At 66.9% G+C, this 20,850-nt stretch overlaps 1 protein-coding gene across 7 annotated transcripts; it reads left to right on the top strand.

Moving 5' to 3' along the window:
* The first annotated feature begins 515 nt into the window (after positions 1 to 515).
* STK11 (serine/threonine kinase 11) lies at positions 516 to 20,749 on the top strand. Of its 7 annotated transcripts, none has more exons than XM_037824219.1 (11): positions 521 to 1,271; positions 8,864 to 8,947; positions 9,374 to 9,463; positions 9,944 to 10,076; positions 10,157 to 10,293; positions 11,069 to 11,196; positions 15,722 to 15,779; positions 16,209 to 16,405; positions 16,531 to 16,654; positions 18,743 to 18,961; positions 19,577 to 20,749. In XM_037824219.1, the coding sequence occupies exons 1-11, from the start codon at positions 601 to 603 to the stop codon at positions 19,836 to 19,838; spliced, it is 2,103 nt and encodes a 700-aa protein (XP_037680147.1). In that variant the 5' UTR covers positions 521 to 600; the 3' UTR covers positions 19,839 to 20,749. The 7 variants fall into 7 exon arrangements, 6 of the variants coding, with proteins under 6 accessions (XP_037680147.1, XP_037680148.1, XP_037680150.1 ...); XM_037824220.1 differs by having other exon boundaries at positions 522 to 1,271; positions 16,531 to 16,588; XM_037824223.1 differs by having other exon boundaries at positions 1,009 to 1,422.
* Positions 20,750 to 20,850: the final 101 nt, after the last annotated feature.

Raw genomic sequence — 20,850 nt, forward strand, 5'->3', positions numbered from 1 at the left:
GCCCGCAGAAGGGATCCTGCCTCCAGCGGCCACCTGCGACTACTTTTGACCTTTGACCTCGCCCCCAAGGGTGTCATGGGGTGCGGGGGCCCCGGCAGGCGCCCCCAAGGCCCCCGAGCCGCGGTCACGGTCCACGGAGGCTGCGCCCACCTAGGGGCGCTCCGAGGAGGCCGTGGGCGCCCGCGACCCCCGAGCCCGGCCCCGGCCCCCTAGGAGGTCACCGCCGCGGCCCCGTGACGGACGCGTCCGGGGACCAATGAACGGGCCCCGTCTCCCTCGGGCGTGGCCCAGCGGGAGCCAATCCCCGCTCGGGCGCCCGCCCGGGTCCAAACGGCCCAATCCGGCGGGGCGGAGGGGCGGGCCGCAGGGCGGGGCACGGCGCTCCAGCCAACGGGCGGGCACGTCGGCGCCGCGAGGGGGCGGGTCCGGCGGCGGGGCGTGCGCGGCGGCGGCGGCGCCGGGCGGGGGAGGGAGGTAAACAAGATGGCGGCGGCGTGTCGGGCGCGGAAGGGGGAGGCGGCCCGGGGCGCCCGCGAGTGAGGCGCGGGGCCGACGGCGGCGGGCGGGCGGCGGGCGCGGCCGGCTCTCGCGGGGCCTTGCATGGGCTGGGCCCTTTGCCGCTCCGCCTCCTGCACACGCGCGGCGGCCGCGGCGGGGGGACGCGCGCCCTGGGCCCCGGCGGCCTCGGGAGCCCCCCGGCCGGGGCCTGCGGCCTGCGCCGCCCCCCCGCGCCCCGCCGCCCGGGCTGCGCGGGGGGCCGGGGCCGGGCCGGGGGGCGCTGAGGCGGGCGGCGCGGGGGCCGGCGGGCGGCCGCTGTCCCCGAGGGGCCGGGGCGCTCGGCGGCCCCGGGGCTCTGCGCGCGCCGCCGCGGGCGTGCCGGGCGGCCCGGAGGAGGCTGGCGCGCGGGGCCGAGGCGCTAACGCCCTGGAGGACGAGCCGACGCGGCCGGCAGCCCCGGCGGCCTCCGCAGGGCCCGCGGACGCGGACGTGGCGGCCCGGACGGCGCGGCCCGCGGCACCGGACGTGCGCTCGGCCGGGCGCCCTCGGAGCTGCGTGCGGGACATTCGCCTCTCGGCCGGGAAGGGGCCGTCGGTCTCCGGCCCGGCGCTGACTGTGTGGACGCGGGGGGCAGGGAGCGCCAGGCCGCCCCGCCGCGATGGACGCGTTCGCCGAGGGCGAGCTGGTGTCGGTGGCCATGGACACTTTCATCCACCGCATCGACTCGGCCGAGGTCATCTACCAGCCGCGCCGCCAGCGCGCCAAGCTCATCGGCAAGTACCTGATGGGGGACCTGCTGGGGGAGGGCTCGTACGGCAAGGTGAAGGAGGTGCTGGACTCGGAGACGCTGTGCCGGCGCGCCGTCAAGATCCTCAAGAAGAAGAAGCTGCGCAGGATCCCCAACGGGGAGGCCAACGTGCGGAAGTGAGTGGGGCCGGGGCGGGGGTCCGCGCCTCGGGGTGCCCACCCCCCAGGGCCGCCAGCAGCCCCTGCTGCGCTCCCTCCGTCCTCCCTCCGTCTCTTCCCTTAAATCCGGGAGCTGAGCTTTGGTTCAAGTCGGGGTTCGCTGCTGCGGGGGCTGCCCGAGTGCGCCCCGGGACCCCGATTCCAGAGCCGGGCGACCCGGCTCCCTTGGCGGGGGCACGTCCCTCTCCCCGCTTTGCCGTTTGGGGACCTTGATCGCCCCGCGAGCCAGTTGGCATGTCGTCTGCCCCGCTCCGGCCCCGGGCGGGTGTCGGGGGGAGTGGCCCAGCCCCCAGCAGGTCGCTGGCCGCCCGGTGGCTGTCGCCAGGCCGAGGGGGAGTCTGTTGATCCCATTGTGGGGGGGCCTGGCGCTGCCAGTTGGCCTCGTTTGCGCCGCTTATCGCGGCGGGAGACTGTGGCGGCCCCTTCCTTATCGCAACGCGCAGGCCGGCCCTGTCGCTCCCCCTTCTCTGCTCGGAGCAGGGCGGTTTCCAAGAAGGGAGTTTCCCGGGTGCCGGCGGCGGCCCCGGGGCGCCTGACCTTGGCAGGGCTTGGCAGCGCCGAGCTGCGCCCTCAATCTCCAAGTGCGCTCGGCTCTCCCCGCGCACGCCCCCGCGGCCGGCCCCGACGGAGCCGGTGGGGCCCGATCCCCAGCTGGGGCGCAGGGGTTCGGTCGCGGCCTGGCCGGGTGTGGATGGGACTCCCGAGGACCACCGCAGGGGCTGGGGTCTTCGCCTGCCTCCTCCTCCACCAGGGCTGTTGGAGGGCTGCAGCACTGTCCTGGGGGGCCAAGGGGCCATGGCTCCCCGGGAGGACACACCCCTCCCTCGGACTCCCTGGGGGTGCGGCTGTGGCCCCCCCAGCCCAGCGCCTGCCCTTTGGCCCCAGCTAGGCCCCTCCCTGCCCGTCCCCAGGAACTGCTGCCCTCGTTGGGGTCCATGCCCGGCTGGGCTGGTGTTTGGAGGCGAGTTGGAGGGCAGGGTGTGGGGGCTGCACAGAGCCTCCTGCAGCTGACCCCTGGGTGGGGGTCTGTCACCAACACACCTCCAACCTCATGCCCCACGCGTAGCCGGGGTCACTGCCCCTGCAGGAAGCACCATGCTTGGCCCCTGCTGCAGCCTCAGCCCCCCCCCCACCTCACATCCTGGGCTGGGGAGCTGTGGGCGGCCAGAGCACCCCAGTGAGGCGGGTGGCACAGCGGGGTTGGAGTCGGGGTGCGTGGCAGGGTCAGAGGTTGTGGACAGGGTCAGAGTCACTTAGCAGGATCGGGTCAGGGGTTGTGTGGCAGGGTCAGAGGTCGTGAGCAGGATCGGAGTCACATGGCAGGGTTGGGGGTCTTGTGGTAGAATTGCGTGGAGGGAATTTCAGAGGAAAGTATCCCTTCCACCTTTGCTGAGGTGCAGTTCGTTTATCATGGAGACTCACAGTTAACTTACACGGTTTGGTGTTGGCTAGGACCTACCCAAGGTCAAGGCGGAGGACGTTTCTGTGACCCCAGAAGGTTCCCGAGCTCCGCAGGAGGCCGCCGGGGTAGTGGGTGATCATGGCTGCTCGTTTCCAGACAGCAGCTGGGTCCTCAGAGGCCAGGCCTGACCCCGGACTGTGAGCTCCAGTTCCCACACTGGCCGGACGCCCAGGGAGGAGTGCAGACCCCACCGTAGCGGCCCCGGGCCTGTTGTTGGTGCTGATTCTCCTGGTGGCACCGTGTGTCTACGAGGCCCCGCTGAGCTGGGGAGGGGGCTGGGGGCGGGAGAGGAGGGGCTGTTTCTCCTCTGGGGTGTGGAAGGCTCCTTCATTCCCTGCTGCTGCCGCTGCTTTTGGGGGTGCAGGGCTCCCCCAGGGAGCTGCTGCATGTCCCTTATCTGTCCCACTCTCGCCTGTGGAGGTGAGTTGTCGGTTTACAGAAAAGCCACAAAAATCACAGAGGCCCCCGAGAGCCGCCGTGAAAACGCCCCAGGTGCATGTTCTTAGCGTGACACAGGAGACTTGCAGAAGCTGCTGCGTGGAAAATCGGGTTACTGTAATCCTAACACCATCGTATTTCACAGGGTTTCCTTTAGCTTTTTTGTCATTGCTTTTTCTTAATATATCCAAGTCACTGTCGATGAGACGTCGGCTCTCCTTAAGGACTTTGGAAGCAGGTCGTGTCTCTCTGGCGTTTCGCCAGTTGGCAGAGTGGCACGGAGCGCACGCTCACAGGCTGGGTGGGGTGACCGAGGAGAAGTGCCCTTTGCACCCCTCCTCTGATGGGAGCCGGGGTCATCCGTCTAGTGGGTTTCTGTGTGGGTGCTGGTGAGAAATGTGCATTTCCCCTTTCTGGACAAATGAGAACGTGGTTTTCCCTGGGGCTGGCGCGCTCTTGGGGCACAGTGTGACGGGGCAGTCGGGTGGGGACCGTGGTGCTCGGCCAGCTGCCCTCGAAGGCAGCCAAGACAGTGGGGGACTGATGGATGCGGCCACATCCCTGTAGAGCGTCATCCGTGGACATTGAGGGTCAATGCTCACGTGGTTTTCATGTGTTGTGAAGTACCTGCCCCCAGTGATTAGAAGGGTGAAAATCCTTCTTAGCTCATGGGCGGTGGGTGCAAAAGTGGGAGGTGGGCTGGGGTTGGCTGTGGCCTGCTAACCCCGCTTCACTGCACGTGCCAGCTCCAGCCTGTTGCTTGGCCGGGCCCTGGAGGCTGCAGGGGGTCCCGCTGAGTGGCCTGCACCCCCGGGGTGCACGGGACTCCACGGTGCCTGCCGCCATGTTGAGTTGTCCAGGACAAGTGAGGGTACGTGAGGCCACGGTGCTGGGTGTGGGGTTCTGGGTAGAGGGAGCGCGTGCTGTGTGTGATAAGGCACGTTCCCTCCAAGGGGTTCTCCTGCTCAGAGACCGCAGCTGGCGGTAGGGTGACCCCTGGCCGCCCAACAGGGGCTGTGCCTGGCCCTCGCGGCCCCTCCCGAAGGTGGGTGGGCGTCTGGTGGCCAGTGGCGTGTTTGGTTTTGAATTTTTATCGTGGCAACATGCGTACAGTGTGGGATCTTCCAGTTTACCCACTGGATCGTGGCGTCGGTCCGGTCCCCGAGCACAAGCCCTGCCCGTCGGGCAGCACTCGGCGCTGGGATCCTGTTGACCCCATGGCCGCTGCCACCGCAGTCGTCACTTCTTCATTCCGTTCTGGCTGCTGTCTCAGGTCCTTTCCTTCCAGGTTGGAGAACCCCGTCCACACTGCTCAGAGGGCAGGTCTTGGGGTGATGTGCTCCCCCAGCTTGTTTATCTGGGATGTCTTCCTCTCCTTGTTTGTGAAAGAAAGTCTTGCCGGAAGTAAAATTCTTGGCTGGCGTTCGTGTTCCTTGAGCGCTTCCAGCACCTCGCCCTGCGGTCTCGCCTCCGTGGGTTCCCGCTAGCAGCCGGCACTTCCCTCCTGGGCCCCTGGCTGGCGATGCGCGGCCTCTCCTGTGCGCAGCACCCGGCAGTTAGCCTCCCACGTGCCCGGGCGTGGTTCTCGCCGAGCTGATAGCGTGCGGGGTTCTCTGGGGCTCTTGGGTGTCATTGGATGTGGGGATTCTTTCTGCCAGTGTTTGCTTGCCTTCCGCCTCCGTCTCTCTTCTCCCCTCGGGGACGCCCTGAGCGGGCGCGTTGGTTGCCCGATGGTCTCCCGCAGCCGCTTGGGCTCTGTTCACTTCTTAAACTCTTCCCCTCGTCCCTCGGCCCAGGTCTCTCCGGTTGCCTTGTCGTTGAGTCCGTGGGTTCTGCCTTCGGCCTCTCGCATCTCTGGAAACCCTCCTGGGCTTTTTCCTGTCAGCTAATGTGGTCCTCACAGTGTGGTTCCCTTTTAAAATTTTGCTTTGCTGAGCTCCCCATATTGCCATCTTCCTGCTTTCCTCATGTCCTTTCGTCCTCCTCTACGTTTTCCCCCTTCTCCTGGAGGACGTCGGGAACCACATTTTAGCCTCTGTCCCCGTGTCCCAGCCAGTCCCTTTGCTGACGGCTTCTGGTTTGCATCGTCTTCCCCTGGACAGACCCCCTTCCTGCTCGGCTGCACGCCGTGCACCGGGCGCTTCAGCCGACTCTGGGATCTGCTCCCCTAGTGACGCGACAGGGACTTCCCTGCACACCGGGAGGTTCGAAAGCAAGTCCAGTGCCCGAAGCCCCTTCCCCAGCCCTTGCGAGGGGCTTTGTGTGGGTGGCGTGCCCCTTTAGTGGAGCCCCCCTTTGAGGAAGATGGGCCCGGGGTCCCCTCTGCAGCCCCTCCCTCCCAGGTGGGCAGGTGACCCCATGCCGCAGGCTGCTGGGCCCAATTGCTTCTTCCCTCAAAAGGAGTTTCCTGGATCCTTCTCTTTGGCTTCCACCTGGGCACCCGGCCTGCACGTCAGGGTGACCGTGCTCCCCTGGGTGTGCAGGCCGGCTGGGGAGGTGGGCCAGGGCACCCCACGCTTTCCTGCCAGTTCCTGCCAGCTGTAACTGTTCTTCTGAGTCTTGGGGAAGAAGGCGCTGCCAGCTTTGCTAGTTGTCCACAGATGCTGGGGCGCGGCTCCCCGCAGTGTGGCAGGCCGCCATTGTGGTCGCCAGCAGCTGCTTCCTCTCTCTCGAGGTGTGAGGGTCCCACCTGTCCACCTGGGTGTCAGCTGCTGCGGGTCCTGGTGTCGCCCCTTCCTCTCGAGCTTGACTAGGGGCCCCACAGCGTCCTCCCAGGTGCTGTGAGTGTGGGAGCTGGGTGGCCTCCGGCCTGCCGGACCCGTCATGGGTGATGAACCCACAGGACCCTCCTTCCCCCAGCAAACGGCATCACTGTTGGCTGTTAGAAGGTTCTGGTGTCTCCCGACGCAGCATCTCTCCCTGTAGGTGGCTGTTGGGAGGGACTCGCCCCAGGCCCAGCTGTCTGGCCAGGTCCTGGGCTCCGAATGTCCCTGGCCACGTCCCTCGGCAGAGGAAGGGGGTGGCTGGCGACACCCAGGCAGCCCTCCCTGACCCCCAAGGCCAAGGCCCTGGCGCTGTGGCCATCCAGCCTTGGCCGTGGTCAGGCACGGGGGAAGAGGACAGGCCGAGGGAGGTGTCGGCCCGGCAGGGATGCCAGGCTGGGCGCAGGAGGCTGTGGGCTGGCACGGGGCCCTGTCCACCCCACACTGACCCCCGAGTTCACCCGCTGCAGTATCTTGTGAACTCGCAGAGCTGTGCCCCCACCTCCTCTCCAGTTCCAGGGCCTTTCTGTCACCCCAGAACAGCACCTGATCCCTCGGCTGTTGCCCCTCGGCTGTTGCCCCTCCCCTGCCCACAGCCTCTCGGCCCTGCCCATCCCTGCGGCCGGCCTCTCCTGGACTCTGCTTGGGGACGGGGCCCTGTGTGTGTCCAGTCTTCTCCCTGTGGGTGCTGCTCCTGCAGGGGCCACGGTGCCATCTGAGGCCCCGCCGTGGACGCGTGTGGACAAGAGGCTCCCCGCAGCCTCCTTTTATGGGGGTCTTGCTCGCTGTTGCCCACCGGCCACCCTGTTTCCCCGGCAGCCGGGTTGGCCCTGCCTGGGGTCCTGGCCGTGTCCCCGCTTGCCGTGCTGGCGGCCGCCAGGACCGGTTTTGTGGGCTGCATCCGCGTTGCTCTTCTGGCTCCCCAGGCCGGCCCAGCGCTCCACCTTCCTTCAGGCACCGGAAGGTTCCAGGCCGGGCGTGGCGCCGGGGGCAGGAGGTGCTGCTTCCTGTCATTGCAGAAGCGCTTCCGGCGCTGCCTGGGCACGTTGTCCCCCCTTCAGAGGCGACTCTCGGTGTCGTTTTCTTCGGCCGGGGCGTGATGCTTGTGGGAACCTTGGAGACAGGGACGCGGAGGCCAGTGCTCCCAGGCTTTGGGGCGGCGTCCCCGGGGTTTCCATCCTGCTCAAGCCCGTCCCACGGGTGCCTGTGCCCTGCGGCCTCGGGGGTCCCTGCACCCCCTCTCCTGGGGTTTGCACAGAGCCCCCTCGCCCCGGAGCGGCTCGGCCTCGTCCCACGGCAGATGCCTCCGTTACTTCTGAAGTGTCCTGGGGGGGCCCGTGCTGCGTCGCTGCAGAGTGGGGGAGCCGCTGCCTGCTCGTGGTGGGGACGTGGAGAGCGGACGACTGGTGGTCGAGGGGGTCCAGGTGGCCCTGGGGGGTGGTCTCTGGGGTGGTCCCGGCCCCAGCCCGTCTCCAGTTGTGGGTTCTCAGCTTGTCCGTCCAGCCCCGTGCAGCAGGGTACAGGCCAGGGCAGTGGGGCCGACGTGGGGACACCCTGTGGTCCCGCACAGCCTCTTGGGGTGTGGTGGTGCCCTCGGGCTCAGGCGCTCAGGGCTGGCGTCCGTGTGGAGGGTCCATCCTGCTCGTGTGAGGCAGCTCTCCCGGGGCCGGGCCTGTCACAGGGACGCTTGGGAGCCCTGGCCTGTGGGAAGTGTCCTGGTGCCACTGGGGGCTCAGGGGCTGTGGTGGGCTGCAGGAGGCGGCAACCTCTCCCGTGTGAGTGTGAAGCCTGGCCCTGGCGGCTGCCCTGGGACCCCCATGGCAGGTCGACACTCCTGAGGGGCGGGTGAGACACACCCCAGGCCCCGAACGCTTCCGTCCTGGCGCACTGGGCCCATCCCCCTCATACGCTCGTCTGTCAGCAGGAAACGGGGCCAGGAGTGCCCCTGCCTGGATGTGCAGGGCCTGGGTGGAGGGGCAGGGGATGTGGGAGGTGTGTGTGGCCCCGTGGTACAGACCCCCAAAGTGGCCCAGCTGTGAGCAGCCTCCGGGCCCCTGGCCGGGGCCGCCTCGAGGGTCAGTTTTGTGAGTGAGGACGTGGCTGGGGCGAGGACCCTCGTCCCAGGGACTCGCCTCCCATTCCTCAGAGGCCTGACCCTCTCGGGGGGACGCTGGGCAGTGGCTGGGTACACCTGTGGCTGTCACGAGCCGGGGGTGGGCAGCCCAGGGAGGCCACTGGACCCCTGACAGTGCCCGGGACACCCCACCCGGGAACGTGTCACCCCCGTGTGAGCAGCTGTCGAGGGCCACACCCCTCAGGCTTGGGGTGACCCCGGTCCCTGGGTGAGGTGTGGGCAGGGCCCCCAGCTTCTCCTGCCTCAGGCTCCCCACGTCCATGGCTGTGGCTGCCTTGCCCAGTGGCCTGTCGCCGACCAGGCTCCCTGTGGCCCTTGTCCAGCCCAGGTGGTCAAGCCGCTTCCGGCCTCCCCAGGGCCCCGGGAAGGGCTTCCCTCCTGCCGGCCCACCGCACCGTGGGCCCCTCCTTGCCCGACCGAGGCATCCACGGGCTCCACACCACAGGACACCCCGTGGGGTCCCAGCCTGGGAAGGGGCACTTGGCAGGGCCTCCTGCTGCCGCTGCGGTCAGTGCTGTCCCCACGCGCCCCCAGGGGCAGGCTGCTGCGGGGCTGTTGGCTGCTCCCCCACGGGCGCTCGCTGACCCCTGTTCTTTGTTTCAGAGAAATTCAACTACTGAGGAGGCTACGGCACAAGAACGTCATCCAGCTGGTGGACGTGCTGTACAACGAGGAGAAGCAGAAGATATATCCTTCTGGGCACGGGCCCGTGGTGCTTGGCGAGCTGGGTTGGGGTGCTGCTGCACGGGGGCCCTGCAGCCCTGCCCTCGCAGCCCGGGGCCCCCCATCCAGTGGTGTGGGGTGGGGGGCTCCTCTCCCGTCTGCCGGATGACCCCTCTCTGGCTCTGCCTGTGGTTGATGAGCCGGCCTCCATTTCAGGGGCCACAGGGCACTGCACAGCCCTTCCCCGGGGGGTGGCCCTGCCTCGTCACCCCCTAGCCGCCCCAAGTGCTCACGTGCTCTGCTCCTGCCTCTGTGTCCTCTGGCTGCCATGGCCCCTGGCCGCACCTGCTGGCTCTCGGGGTCCAGAGCCCCATCTCTTCCCTCTCACTGAGCCCTTGCTTGATCTCGGGGTCCCCGCCCCAGCTCCCGTCCTCTCCTTGACGCGGGCACGTATATGGTGATGGAGTACTGCGTCTGTGGCATGCAGGAAATGCTGGACAGCGTGCCTGAGAAGAGGTTCCCCGTGTGCCAGGCCCACGGGTGAGTCGCTGCTCGGGGGCCGCGCCAGGCTGGGGTCACTCGGGCTCACAGTCGCTGAGACGGAAACGAGCGTGAATGCCCCGGGTTCAGGGGTTGGTGGCGCCAGGAGGGCCTCCCAGGGGGCAGGCTGCGGCTGAGCACACTTGGCACGGGCCTGCGGGGCCCACACAGGCCCTGGGAACCTGCCCTTGGGGTCCCGACAGCTGGGGGGCCTTGGGGTCGGGGTTGGGGTCCGGGCCTCCTGGGGAGCTTGGAGCCGACATGCAGCTGGCGCATGCCCTGCTTGGCTGAGGCGGCTCCGAGTCGGCTCCTCTGTCCCCCTGGGGGCCACGTTCGGGCTCCGCTGCTTCTCCCCAGCCGCGTTCCCGTCTTTATGGTGCTCCCGAGTCTGGTGGGAAATGCAGTGCTGGCAGCGGCTGTGCTGAAAGGGACCCCCGGGGGGTCTCTGGCCGTGGTGGCCGGGTGCCCTCCTGCCCGCAGGTACTTCTGCCAGCTCATCGACGGGCTTGAGTACCTGCACAGCCAGGGCATCGTGCACAAGGACATCAAGCCCGGGAACCTGCTGCTCACCACGAGCGGGGCCCTCAAGATCTCGGACCTGGGCGTGGCCGAGGTGGGGCATGGTGGGGACCCTGCTGACCCTGGGGGGGTGTCCCGGGTGGGCTGTGGCCCCGCTGACCCCCAGCCCCGCAGGCCCTGTCCCCGTTCGCCAAGGATGACACGTGTCGCACGAGCCAGGGCTCGCCGGCCTTCCAGCCACCTGAGATCGCCAACGGCCTGGACACCTTCTCCGGCTTCAAGGTGGACATCTGGTCAGCGGGGGTCACGCTGTGAGTGTCAGAAGCCTGGGCAGGGTCGTGCGGTGGGTGTCGGGGCCCGGGCGGGGTCGCGCGGTGGGTGTCGGGGGCCCTGGCCCAGCAGCCAGCCACGGCAGAGAACACCCCAGGCAGGTGAGGCCTGGAGCTCGGGTGGGTGCAGTGTCTCCTCATTGAGAGCTTGTGGGGTGGGGGGTCGAGGGGGCTGGACAGCCAGTCCCTGAACCATGGATACCCCACCAGCTGTGCTGGGCCACCAGCCGGCCCCCCATTTGGTGCCTCCCTGGGCAGGGGACCCCAGCTTGTGCCGGCTGTGGCCACGGGGCACTCACGTTGGGGTCCGCCTCCTGCATCATGCCCCGGGGGTCGGCCAAGGACTTCTGTAGTGGGCACAGGTCAGCAGTGATGTGCTGGGGGCTCAGCTGGGGGCTGGGAGCCCGCGGGGCCTTGGGAACCCGGAGGGGGGCCGGGGGGGCCTTCCGGAGACCTGGGGTACGCAGACCCAGACTCGGGCCAAGGGGAAAGCGCGGCACCCCAACCTCCCGGCACCTTGCTCCGGGTCTGGGGGTGCGCCCCCACAGGCGTCCTTGCTGGCGCTGACGTGAGGTGCTGCCTTCTGCTCTGGTGCTGTGGCGTGTTTGCCTCGTGTTTCACGCACGCGGAGAAGGAGACAGACGCGTCCGTGCCCCACCCAACCAACTGCTGCCCTGGGTGCTTGTGACGGGCGCCCCAGCCCCCCACCTCTGCCTCCCGGGCCTGACCCCACGTCTCCTTCCCTCCCACCCCACAGCTACAACATCATCACGGGCCTGTACCCCTTCGAGGGGGACAACATCTACAAGCTGTTCGAGAACATCGGGAAGGGGGAGTACACGATCCCGGGCGAGTGCGGTCCCCCGCTCTCCGACCTGCTGAGAGGTGGGGCTGTGTGTGGGGGCCACAGGGGGCCAGGGGCTGCGGGGTCCGTGGGCTGCAGGGGCTGTGGGGAGCCGGGGGCTGCGCAGCGCTGACTCTGCCTCCTGAGCCCGGGGCCTGGCTGGACCTTCCGGATGCTCGTGGGTCCTGGGGTTTGGCTCCTCTGTTCGGGATCCCCTTGTTCACCCCTGTTCTGAACTTCTGAACCCCTCTCTTGTCCTGTACCCCAACAAGGCAGAGCCTGGGGTGGAGTGGCCTGGGGGGGGCACCGCCTTCCCCCCACAGGGTCCTCACCGCGGCCTGTCGGCTGCAGTTCTCGGGCCATGCAGCAGGTGGCGTCCCATGTGCCCAGCCAGGCCCAGGCTGGGGGTCCCGGTCGGCTCTGAGGGGGGTCTCGGGGTGTGGCGGTGAGCACGGCAGGGCCGCGTGGGGGTCTCAGCCTGGCTGGCAGGAGTGAGACTTAGGAACCGGCCAGCGAGGCTCTCTCGCCCATCTTTGTCCCTAACTCTCAAACCCGGCGTGTGCCTCCCCTGGGTCCCAGGTGAGTGGCTGGGCCTCTGCTGGGCGTGTTTCGGAAAGGCGGTGCAGAAGCCTGAGCTGTGGGAACGTCTGGGAAGTTTCCCGGTAACCGAATCCAGGGCCGGATTCCACGTTTAACTGGTTAGAGCAAACTGAAGAGAGGCGTCCGGCTCGTGTGTGGTGCCCTGTCCTCGCCTCCAGGCCGTGTCCGTGGGGCCTGCAGCACAGCTGTCCCTCGTGGGGGCCGCCCAGGCCTGCCCTCCAGGACTGCGTCTCGGGGGCCGCAGTCGGGGAGCAGGAAGGCCCCCGTGGGGATCCCTGGTGGCTTCCTGCAGCCGAGCTCCTGGGTGCCGTCGAAGGCCTGGCTGAGCCTGCGGCCCCCGCTGGCAGCCATCCTTCTGCCTCCGGCGGTGCTGGAGCTCCCTCTGCGGCGCCGTCTCTGCCCGTGCAGTCACAGGCCTGTGCCCTGGCTGCTGCTCCGGCCGCCCTGCAGCCTCCCACACGACCTCACCTTCCCGTCCGCGGGGGCTCCCCGGGCTCCCTACACTGGCCTTGTTAGCGGCTGTGGCTTCTCTGGCTGGGCCGGGTCCTCCGTGGGTGGGGTCTCCCCTCAGCACCCACCACCGCCGGCGGCTCCCTGCTTTGGGGCGGCCGTCCCACGCACTCTGGGGGCAGAACCCCGCAGCATCGTCCGCTCCGGCACCCTCAGCCCTCCGGCTCTCAGTGCTGCCTCCCCGTGTGGGTGCCCCTGCAGGGCTCAGCCCCCGTCCCCGCCCCGTCCCCCTGCTCCGTCGCTGCTCGGGAGGCACGAGTCCTGCCCACGCTGCTCCCCTGGGGGGCCCGGAGGGAGAGCGAGCTTGGTGGGGGCGCCGGGGCTGCCTGCTCTGCCCGCCTCTGCTTTCCCCTCTGGCGTGCAGACACTCTCGGGGTTCCCGGGCGCCGTCCCGGTGCTGAGCTCCCCTCTCTCCTTCTCGTGCCATCCTCAAGGAGTGATATTTGAGTTCGTGCGTGCTTGTGGTTCCTCGCGGTCAGCGAGGTGGTTCCCAGATTGTCCTCTGAACACAGAGGCTGCTGTGGCTTCTTAAAAGAAAATTCTACAGGGGTGAAACTTGCGTATCGTAGAGTTAATCATCTCGTAGAGAACGAATGAGTGACATCTAATGCCGTGAGAGCTGTGCAGCCACCACCTCCGTCGAATTCCAGAACATTCTTATCGCCCCAGATGGAAGCTCCAAAGCCATTAAGCAACAACACGTCCCCTACCCCGGTTGCTAGAGACCCGTGTCCGTGCTGTCTCCGAATTTGCTTGTTTTAGGGGCTCCACATAGAAGTGTGAAACGTGCTGCATCTGACTCCTTCCGCTCGGCTGGGCCTGAGGGCTGAACCCATTGGTGCCTCACTCGTTTCCCTCGTCGGGGGCCACCCCAGGGGGGCTTGGGGTCGCCTCCCTCTTTGGGCCCTGGGTCGGGGCTGCTCACTCTGTGGGGACGCTGCCCAGGGCCCGAGTCGCCAGGTCGCATCGCGTCACAGGCTAGCGCTCAGGTGCCCGTACGTGAGGTGTGCTGGCGGTGTGGCACACTCGTGGTTACACGCACTCGGGCTGTGTTAGGAAGTGCCGGACTGCTTCCCAGAGTGGCTGTTCCGTTCTCTGTGAAAGAATCTCTTCTTGGCTCTGGCGTTGGCAGAGGTGCCCCGGAGGACACAGAAAGAGGGAGCTGGATGTGATCAAAATGGAAGTTTTTCTCATCAAAAAAAGTAAAAGACTAAGAAGGTGCAGCCCGGGAGGGAATGTTCTGACAAAGGGAGACAGAGCTGGGAGACAGGACCGGTGTGCGGGACGTGGCAGGCTGCCTGGGGGTCAGCGTGTCGACACTCGCAGGGTGGGCAGGGCGTCGGGGGCCGAAGATGCCCCTCCAGGAGGCGCGTGGGCGGCCCGGCAGCTCCCTGCTGCCCCGTTCCTGCACCCTCATGGGCTTCAGCTCGTGGTGGTGTCCTTGGGGACATGGTGGGCTGCGTTTCCTTCCCCAATGTGCACGTTGCCTTCTCCAGCTGTGCCCCTGGGGTCCTGGTGCGGCCCCCTCGGGGTCCAGCCTCGTTAGCTCACTGTACAGGACTCCAGCTTGCAGCATTTATCCAAAATAAATCCCTGTTGCTGCATTAATTTTCATTCTATTTATAGTTTGTGGAGAGCTTTTTGGTTTTCATGAGTGTTTTTAGGATTTTATCAAAGGTCCGTCTTCATCTGTGGAGGTGATTGTTTCATTTTTTTCTTATTAATCTGGCAGATACATCAGTTTTCTCGGTCAGACCAACTGTGTGTTCATGGAGCGAACGCCGCGCCATGCTTGTCCTACGTTGCTGGGTTTGCTGGCGTGCGCGCTCTCACCTGCAGTGGGCTGTGTGCCCTGTCCTGGGGTTGGTCCCCCACCCCTGCTCCTGCCTGGGCAGTGCGTGGGGAGACACCCTCCTGCCGTGCCCCGGAGAGCCTGGCGCTGCCCTGGGGAGTGTGCTGCACAGTCCGTGTGGCGAGTAGCGTTTTTCCGGGAATGTGCCCCGGTGTCTGTTTCTAAAGGTTTGTCGTGGAGCCGCCCCTCGTGCGCTTGCCTCTCAGGGGCCGTAGCATCTGTCCCGGGGCCTGGCTCGGCGGCCCCTCCCTTGGGTCCCGTCTCGCTTGCTCTGGGACCTGGCGGTTTTATTTGGTTCACAGAACCCACCTTTGGCTAGCTACTCCGGGTTTGTTTTCTCCTTCATCAGTTTTTGTGTTTCTTTTTCTCCTTGTACCTTCTACAGATCTCTATGGCTCTTTTCATTTCCCAGTTGCTAAAACAAATACCATGCCATGGGGCAGCTTAAACAGTGGGGATTTATTGGGGTACAGTTTTGAGGCCAGAAGTGCAGAATCGAGGCTTCATCAAGGCAAGGCTTTCTCCCTGAAGACCGTCAGACACATGGCCGTGCACCTGGCGGCGGCTCCTGGCACCTCTGGGTTCCGTTGCCTTCCGGCTCTTTCTGGGGGCTCCTCTCTCCGTCCGACCCTCTGCTGCCGATAAAGGGCTCCAGCCGCCTGGGTTGAAGCCCACCCCAACGCGCTTGGGCCACCCCTGACTGAAGTGTCCTGTTGGAGACGTCTTGTTTACAGTGGTCCACACCCACGGGAAGGGATGGCATCTCAGGACAGGTTTCACTGGGTACAAAGCTCCAAGCCGCCACCATGAAGGGCCTTTTCCTAACTTGGTAAATTGGGTTTAAGTTCACTGATTTCCAGGCTTCTCTTCTAATAGGTGCATTTATAGATGTGAACCATTCTCTTGCTTTAGTTTTATCCCACAGATAACGATATGCTTAGACTTTTCACGATGATTCAGTTCAAACTATTTTCTAGCTTCCATTTTCACTTTCTAGCACCGGTTGTTAGAAGTATCTCACTTAAACTCAAACTCAGAGAGATTTTAAAACTTTATTTTATTTAAAGTTTTATTTCATCAGGTTGTATGGTTTGAACAATTGTAGTCTCATGAAATGTGCTAACTTGCCTTGTGGCCTAGAGTCTGACCGATTGTTGTAAATACCACGCGTGTCCTTGAGGGAAAGTCCCCCCGAGGCGTTGCGGGTTGTGAGCTGCGCGGAGCCGTGCGTTCTCTGGGAGCTGGAGAGTGGGGTGCAGGCCCGTGGCCCGTCCGCGCGTCCGCTCCTGTCCGTCTGCACTTGCCGTTTCCAGGCGGCGCTGGGTGCTGTTCGTTCAGGAGTTAGAACACCGTAGCGCCTCCCCACCCTCCCGGCTCCCGTGACCGTGTTACTTTTGGGGTTGCCGAGGTTTTATCCCTGAGGGTTCCCTTTGTGCTTCGCGTTCGTTTTCCTTTGCGCTGTTCCTTCTTGGACCTCGAGCGTCCCGCAAGGCCCATTCCCTCGCAGACATGTGTCCCTTGGAACGTCTCTAGTGTGGGGTCTGCGGGGCCCTCCCCCCTTCCACGTGGTGGAGGGGCCGACTCACCGGCTGCTCTCCCCCCAGGGATGCTCGAGTACGAACCCTCCAGGAGGTTCTCCATCCAGCAGATCCGGCAGCACAGGTGAGTCGCAGCCCCCCCGGCGGGCGGGAACCTGGGGCTGGTGGGGTGCTGTCCCCCATGCCGGTTCCCACAGGCCTTGCCTAGCCTGGAGGCGGGACAGGGCTGCCCGCGTTCTCCCAGGCTCTCGTCCACAGCTGACCCTCGCGGTGCTGGTCCGGGGCCAGAGGATTTGATGGGGGCTTTCAGGGGGAGGGGCCGCATGGGCCCCCACAGGCCCCGTGGCCACGGTAGCGGGGAAGGCAGCGGCCCCTCACCCTCGGGCCCTCCCCCTGGGCCCTGGCCCCCTCCCCGGTCACAGGGGCCCCCGGGGCCCTGCCTGGGCCAGTCCTCCTAGGGGGCCAGGGGGAGGGTGGGGGCGTCCCAACAGACCCACAGGCTCGGGGGGCCCGGGCAGCACCCCACCTGACAGCACCCCACGCCCGCCTGCAGCTGGTTCCGGAAGAAGCACGTGCCGGCCGGGGCGCTGGTGCCCATCCCGCCGAGCGCGGACGCGCGGGACCCCTGGCGCAGCATGACGGTGGTGCCCTACCTGGAGGACCTGCACGGCCGCGCCCAGGGCGGTGATGACGACGGCCTCTTCGACCTCGAGGATGACATCATCTACACTCAGGACTTCACGGTGCCCGGTGCGTGCGGGGCCGCTCCACGCAGGGGCTGCCCACACAGGGGGCTGGGGGTGCGGCAGCCCCACCGCAGGGTCCGGCGGCCCTGCCCACCCTGCCTGCCCTGAGCCCGGCGCCTTCTTCCCCAGGTGACGAGGAGGCAGCTGAGGCAGGGCTTAGCGAGGACCGAGGCGCCCTGGAGAGCGGGTGCTCAGACCCGTCTGCAGCAGAAGCCGAGGCGGCCGCAGGGCCCGAGGAGCTTGAGGCCGTAGCGTAGGGTGGCTGGGCCTGGGCCGGGCAGAGCAGGCAGGCAGCCCCAGGCCGAGGGACTTCGCTACCCGGCCCTGGGCGCAGGGCGGCCAGACGGCCCCACAGGGACGCACCCCCCTCAGGGCGAGGAGACCCCGGGCCCTCCGCTCCCCAGGGTGCTCCTGGTTGGTTTTGTGATGGGGCCGGTTCTCAGGGTCAGCGTCATAAAAGGTTGGCCCCGCTGTGTGTCTGAGACAGATGCTTGTCCCCCCAGCCCCTCCTAGGCCCCCAGACCCTTGCGCTGAGGCTTCCCTAGCCCCAGCCCCCCACAGGCCTCCCTGCCAGAGGCCCTGCGCTGGGCTGAGGTCAGGGTGGGCTCCGGAGCCTGGCGGCCCCTCAGCACTTGTCCTTTCCTCACGCGGGTTTTTCAGGGGTGAACGTTCGATCCTGTCCTCACGGAGGGGAGGAGTGGGCCCGGCCGGTGGCCTCCCGGCTACACCACAGCGTCCCGCGAGCCCTGGGCACAGGAGAGCTGCCTGCAGCCGGTCCAGGCTCCCAGCTCGGGGGTCCCGGCCGTGCTGGGGGCGAGAGCAGCCCCTTGGGGGCAAAGTCACCGCCTGCCTGGGTCCCACAGCCCCCCGAGACACTTCCGTGGCCGAGCGTGTTTCCTGCCGTCAGACGTGGCCACAGCCCCGGGTCCAGGGCCTGAAGCTCTGGGGCCTCTTGAGGCCCCACCCGTCCCTCTCAGGCAGGAACAGGGTCTTGGGCTCCGTGTCCACAGCCAGCTGGGTGTGACCTGGGGTCCCCACGGGGACAGCGAGGGCAGAGCTGGCCTGTCTGCGATGGCCTTGCTTGAAGGAAGGAGAGCCTGGCACAGCTCAGAGGTCCGATGAGTGTGTTTTGGGGGCCTCCCAGCCAGACGTCACTCTCTGAGGGACCCCCCCCACACCCACAACTGTAGCCCAGATGCCTTGGACAGGCCCGGGGGCTGGTGCCCTGGGAGCCTACACTGCAGCCGTGGGTGGCCCCTCCTGCCCCCGCCATCGGGCTGGCGGCCAGTGTTTGTGCTGAGAGACCTACACTCAGGCCCTGCGGCTGCCCCTGCTCCTCCCATGGCAGCCGGCCGGGCCGGGCCGGGGCAGGGGTCCTGGGCACGATGTGTGCTTTGAGGGAGTGGGCCAGGCACCTCCCAGCGTCCTCCATGCTGAGGGGCAAGGGGACAGCTGTGTTGGGCGTGGAGCCCCCAAGTGGGGCCTCCGAGGTGATGGGTGCAGGTCCTGGACCCCCCACAGCCCCCAGCCCTGCGGTGGGAGAAGCCCCTGCACCCTGAGCTGCTAACGCAGCCTGCTGTCCGGGAGGGGCGGCCCCGAAGCCGAGTTGGGCACTGATGCCTGGGGGAGATGGTGGGCTGTGGGTGGGTGTCGGGGAGGGGCTGCGGACAGACGCCAGCTCGCGAGCTCACGCCCCTGGGAGGGGCTGTGCTCCAGGCCTGCCGCGGTTCTCACACACAGTCCAGGGGCCATCCCTGTGCTCCCGTGCACTTTCTCCTCACCCGCCCTGCTGCCCACAGACTCGGGAAGCTTCTCTACCTGCCCCCATGCCAGAGCCAGGGTCACGGGGTGCCCAGAGGCACGGTTGTCACTCCTCCAAGTGGCTCCCTGCTGTCCTGAGCCAGCCCTGTGCTGGGCCCTGGGGTGCAGGGGTGGCCGTCCCACCACAGACACAGGTCCCTGGAGCCCACAGCCCTCACCTCAAACTGCTTCCTGGGAAGCCCTGGTCTCCCACAGGCTGGGATAACGGCCAGCCCGGCCCCCTTGGCGGGGGTGTGTGTGGTTGAGGCCCAGCCGGCTGAGGCCAGCTCCCCCTGGCCTGGACTCGGAGTTTGCTGCAGGCAGGACCCGCTGCAGCCCACCGGGGGCCAAGGCAGGTGTTGTGGACGGGGGTGGAGAGGCTGCGGCTGGACAGATGGACTCAAGCAGGGGCCTGGGCCCAGAGCTCCCGGGCTGACTGGGCAGGTGCAGGGCCACAGCCAGGCAGGGGCCCCGGGGTGCTGGGGCAGGGGTGGGGACCTCTGGCTGCACGCTCAGCCCCCACCTGGCATCTCCCTCCCAGGACAGATCCCGGCGGGCGAGGCCGGTCACAACGGACAGAGCCGGGGCCTGCCCAAGGCCGTGTGCATGAATGGCACGGAGTCGGCACAGCTGAGCACCAAGTCCCGGGCGGAGCGCCGGGCCAGCAGCGCTGCCAACCCTGCCCGCAAGGCCTGCTCTGCAGGCGGCAAGATCCGCCGGCTGTCGGCCTGCAAGCAGCAGTGAGGGCGCCCGCCTGCAGGTGGGTGTGGGCGGGGGGCCCCAGCCCCTCATGCCCCCTCGTGGGCTCTGCTGTGGCCCTGCCCTCGGGGGTCACAGCAGGGTCCTGGGCAGATGGCACCCCTGCCCTTGCACTCTCCCTGCAGCCCCAGTGCATTGTCCCCCTTGCCATGCACCTGCCACCTGCGTGGCTGTGACCCTAGCTGGGCACACTTCCCGCCCGCAGCCCAGGCTGCCCCTGGGAAAGGGTCTGCAGTGGGTGCTGCAGGGAGGGGCCAGGGTCATCCTGTCCCGTGCTCGGGAGCTCCTATTCCCCAGGACCGGGGGCTGCCACCCGAGCCAGGTCCCCACAGGGCTGCTCGGCCAGTGTCAGAACCAGCCTGCCCAGGTGGGGTTGCCTCGGAGGGCAGGCCTGTGCCCCACAGCCCGCCTGGCCCCACTGCGGGAGGGTCGTGCTTCACACACACTGGGCGGCTGGCACGTGGGGCCCGGGGTCTGAGGGCTCCTGGGTGGCCGGGCCGTGGTCACCACATCCTCCCACAAGGCCTGCAGCGCCTCTCCCAGGGAGGCAGGGAGGGCTGGTGGTGAGGGACACAGCTGCCGGCCCAGAAGTGACCCACCTGTGTCCCCTCCACAGCCCGTCTCCAGGGTCCCCAGCCTGGGGCCACAGTCGAGGCCCTGCTCAGTCTTCCCACCGACTCCTGGCCCACTGCCCGTCCGGGACGGTCACCACCACACCCTCCACGCTGAGCGCTCCGTGGGAAGTCAGGAGTGTCCTGGAGGGACAGGGCAGGGGGACAGCAGGGACTAGGTCCCTGCCCTGCCCGCGGCCACCTGTGCGTACCGCACTTCTTGCCAATGGACACAACTTGCTGTTGACTCTCGCAGTCCCGTGCTGAGCCGTGTCCTCAGGCAAGCAGAGCCGGAGAGGCCCTCCGAGCGGCCAGCAGAGCTGCTGGCCGGTGCGAAGCCATTGGATGCACTTTACGTTTAGACACTGGTGTCTGCCCCGCCCCCTGCGCGTTTTGTTTTTCCTCTGCTACGTGTTCGAGCCTCCCATGCCTAGTGACGTGTTCAGACAGCTCACAGCCGCAGACGGCGCCGGCGTGAAGAACTGCTGTGGATCCGCGATGCATGCCCAGCGGCCGGGGGGCCACGCGCTGCCTATTTGGTTGGTTCCTTTTCCTCTTTTTTTTTTTCGTTCCTTTTTTTTCTTTTTTTTTTAAATGAAAAAATAAAACAGAGGTGGATTTGAGCTGTGGTTGTGAGGGGTGTTTAGGATTTGCCAGGTGGTGGGCTGGGTGGTCGGTGGAGGGACATGGTCCGGTCCTGCAGTGGTGGCTTGTGGGACCTGCACCAGGGCCACACAGCAGACCCAGCTCCGGGGCCCAGACCCTCAGCCTGGGGCTCCCCGTTTGTGCCTCCAGCAGCCTGTCCCCGGGATAGGTGCAGTTAGCGGCTGCAGGTCTGTGCACCTGCTCGTTGCACCTCCCTGGCCCCAGCACCCCCGTGGTCACCTCACCTCCCACCCGTTGCACAAGTTGCCAGCCAGTGGAGGCTGGTGGCAGCCGCCTGACGGCCACCCCCACACCTACCCCCTACCCGGCCAACGTGCTCCGGGGTCCCCAGAGAGAACCTGGAGCACACAAGGGTAGACAGTAAATATTTATAACCAACGAGAAAACAAAAACACAACAACCCGTGGTGCACAGACTGGGCACAGAGCTCCGAGGGGCAGGGTCCGGGACGCGGCACTGGGAGGGGGCTGCCCCCATCTTTCGGCAATAAATAAAGCTTGGGAAAACTTGAACCCCTGGCCGCGGTGTTGTTTCTCAGCGTCTTTTGCAAACACTGATCAGCGTCCTTCAGGTTCCTTTGCAGGATGCGGCTGCGGGGCGGCCGGTTCACATG

The sequence above is a fragment of the Choloepus didactylus genome, assembly GCF_015220235.1.
Source record: "Choloepus didactylus isolate mChoDid1 chromosome 25 unlocalized genomic scaffold, mChoDid1.pri SUPER_25_unloc1, whole genome shotgun sequence".
NCBI classification, from domain to species: Eukaryota; Metazoa; Chordata; class Mammalia; order Pilosa; family Megalonychidae; genus Choloepus; species Choloepus didactylus.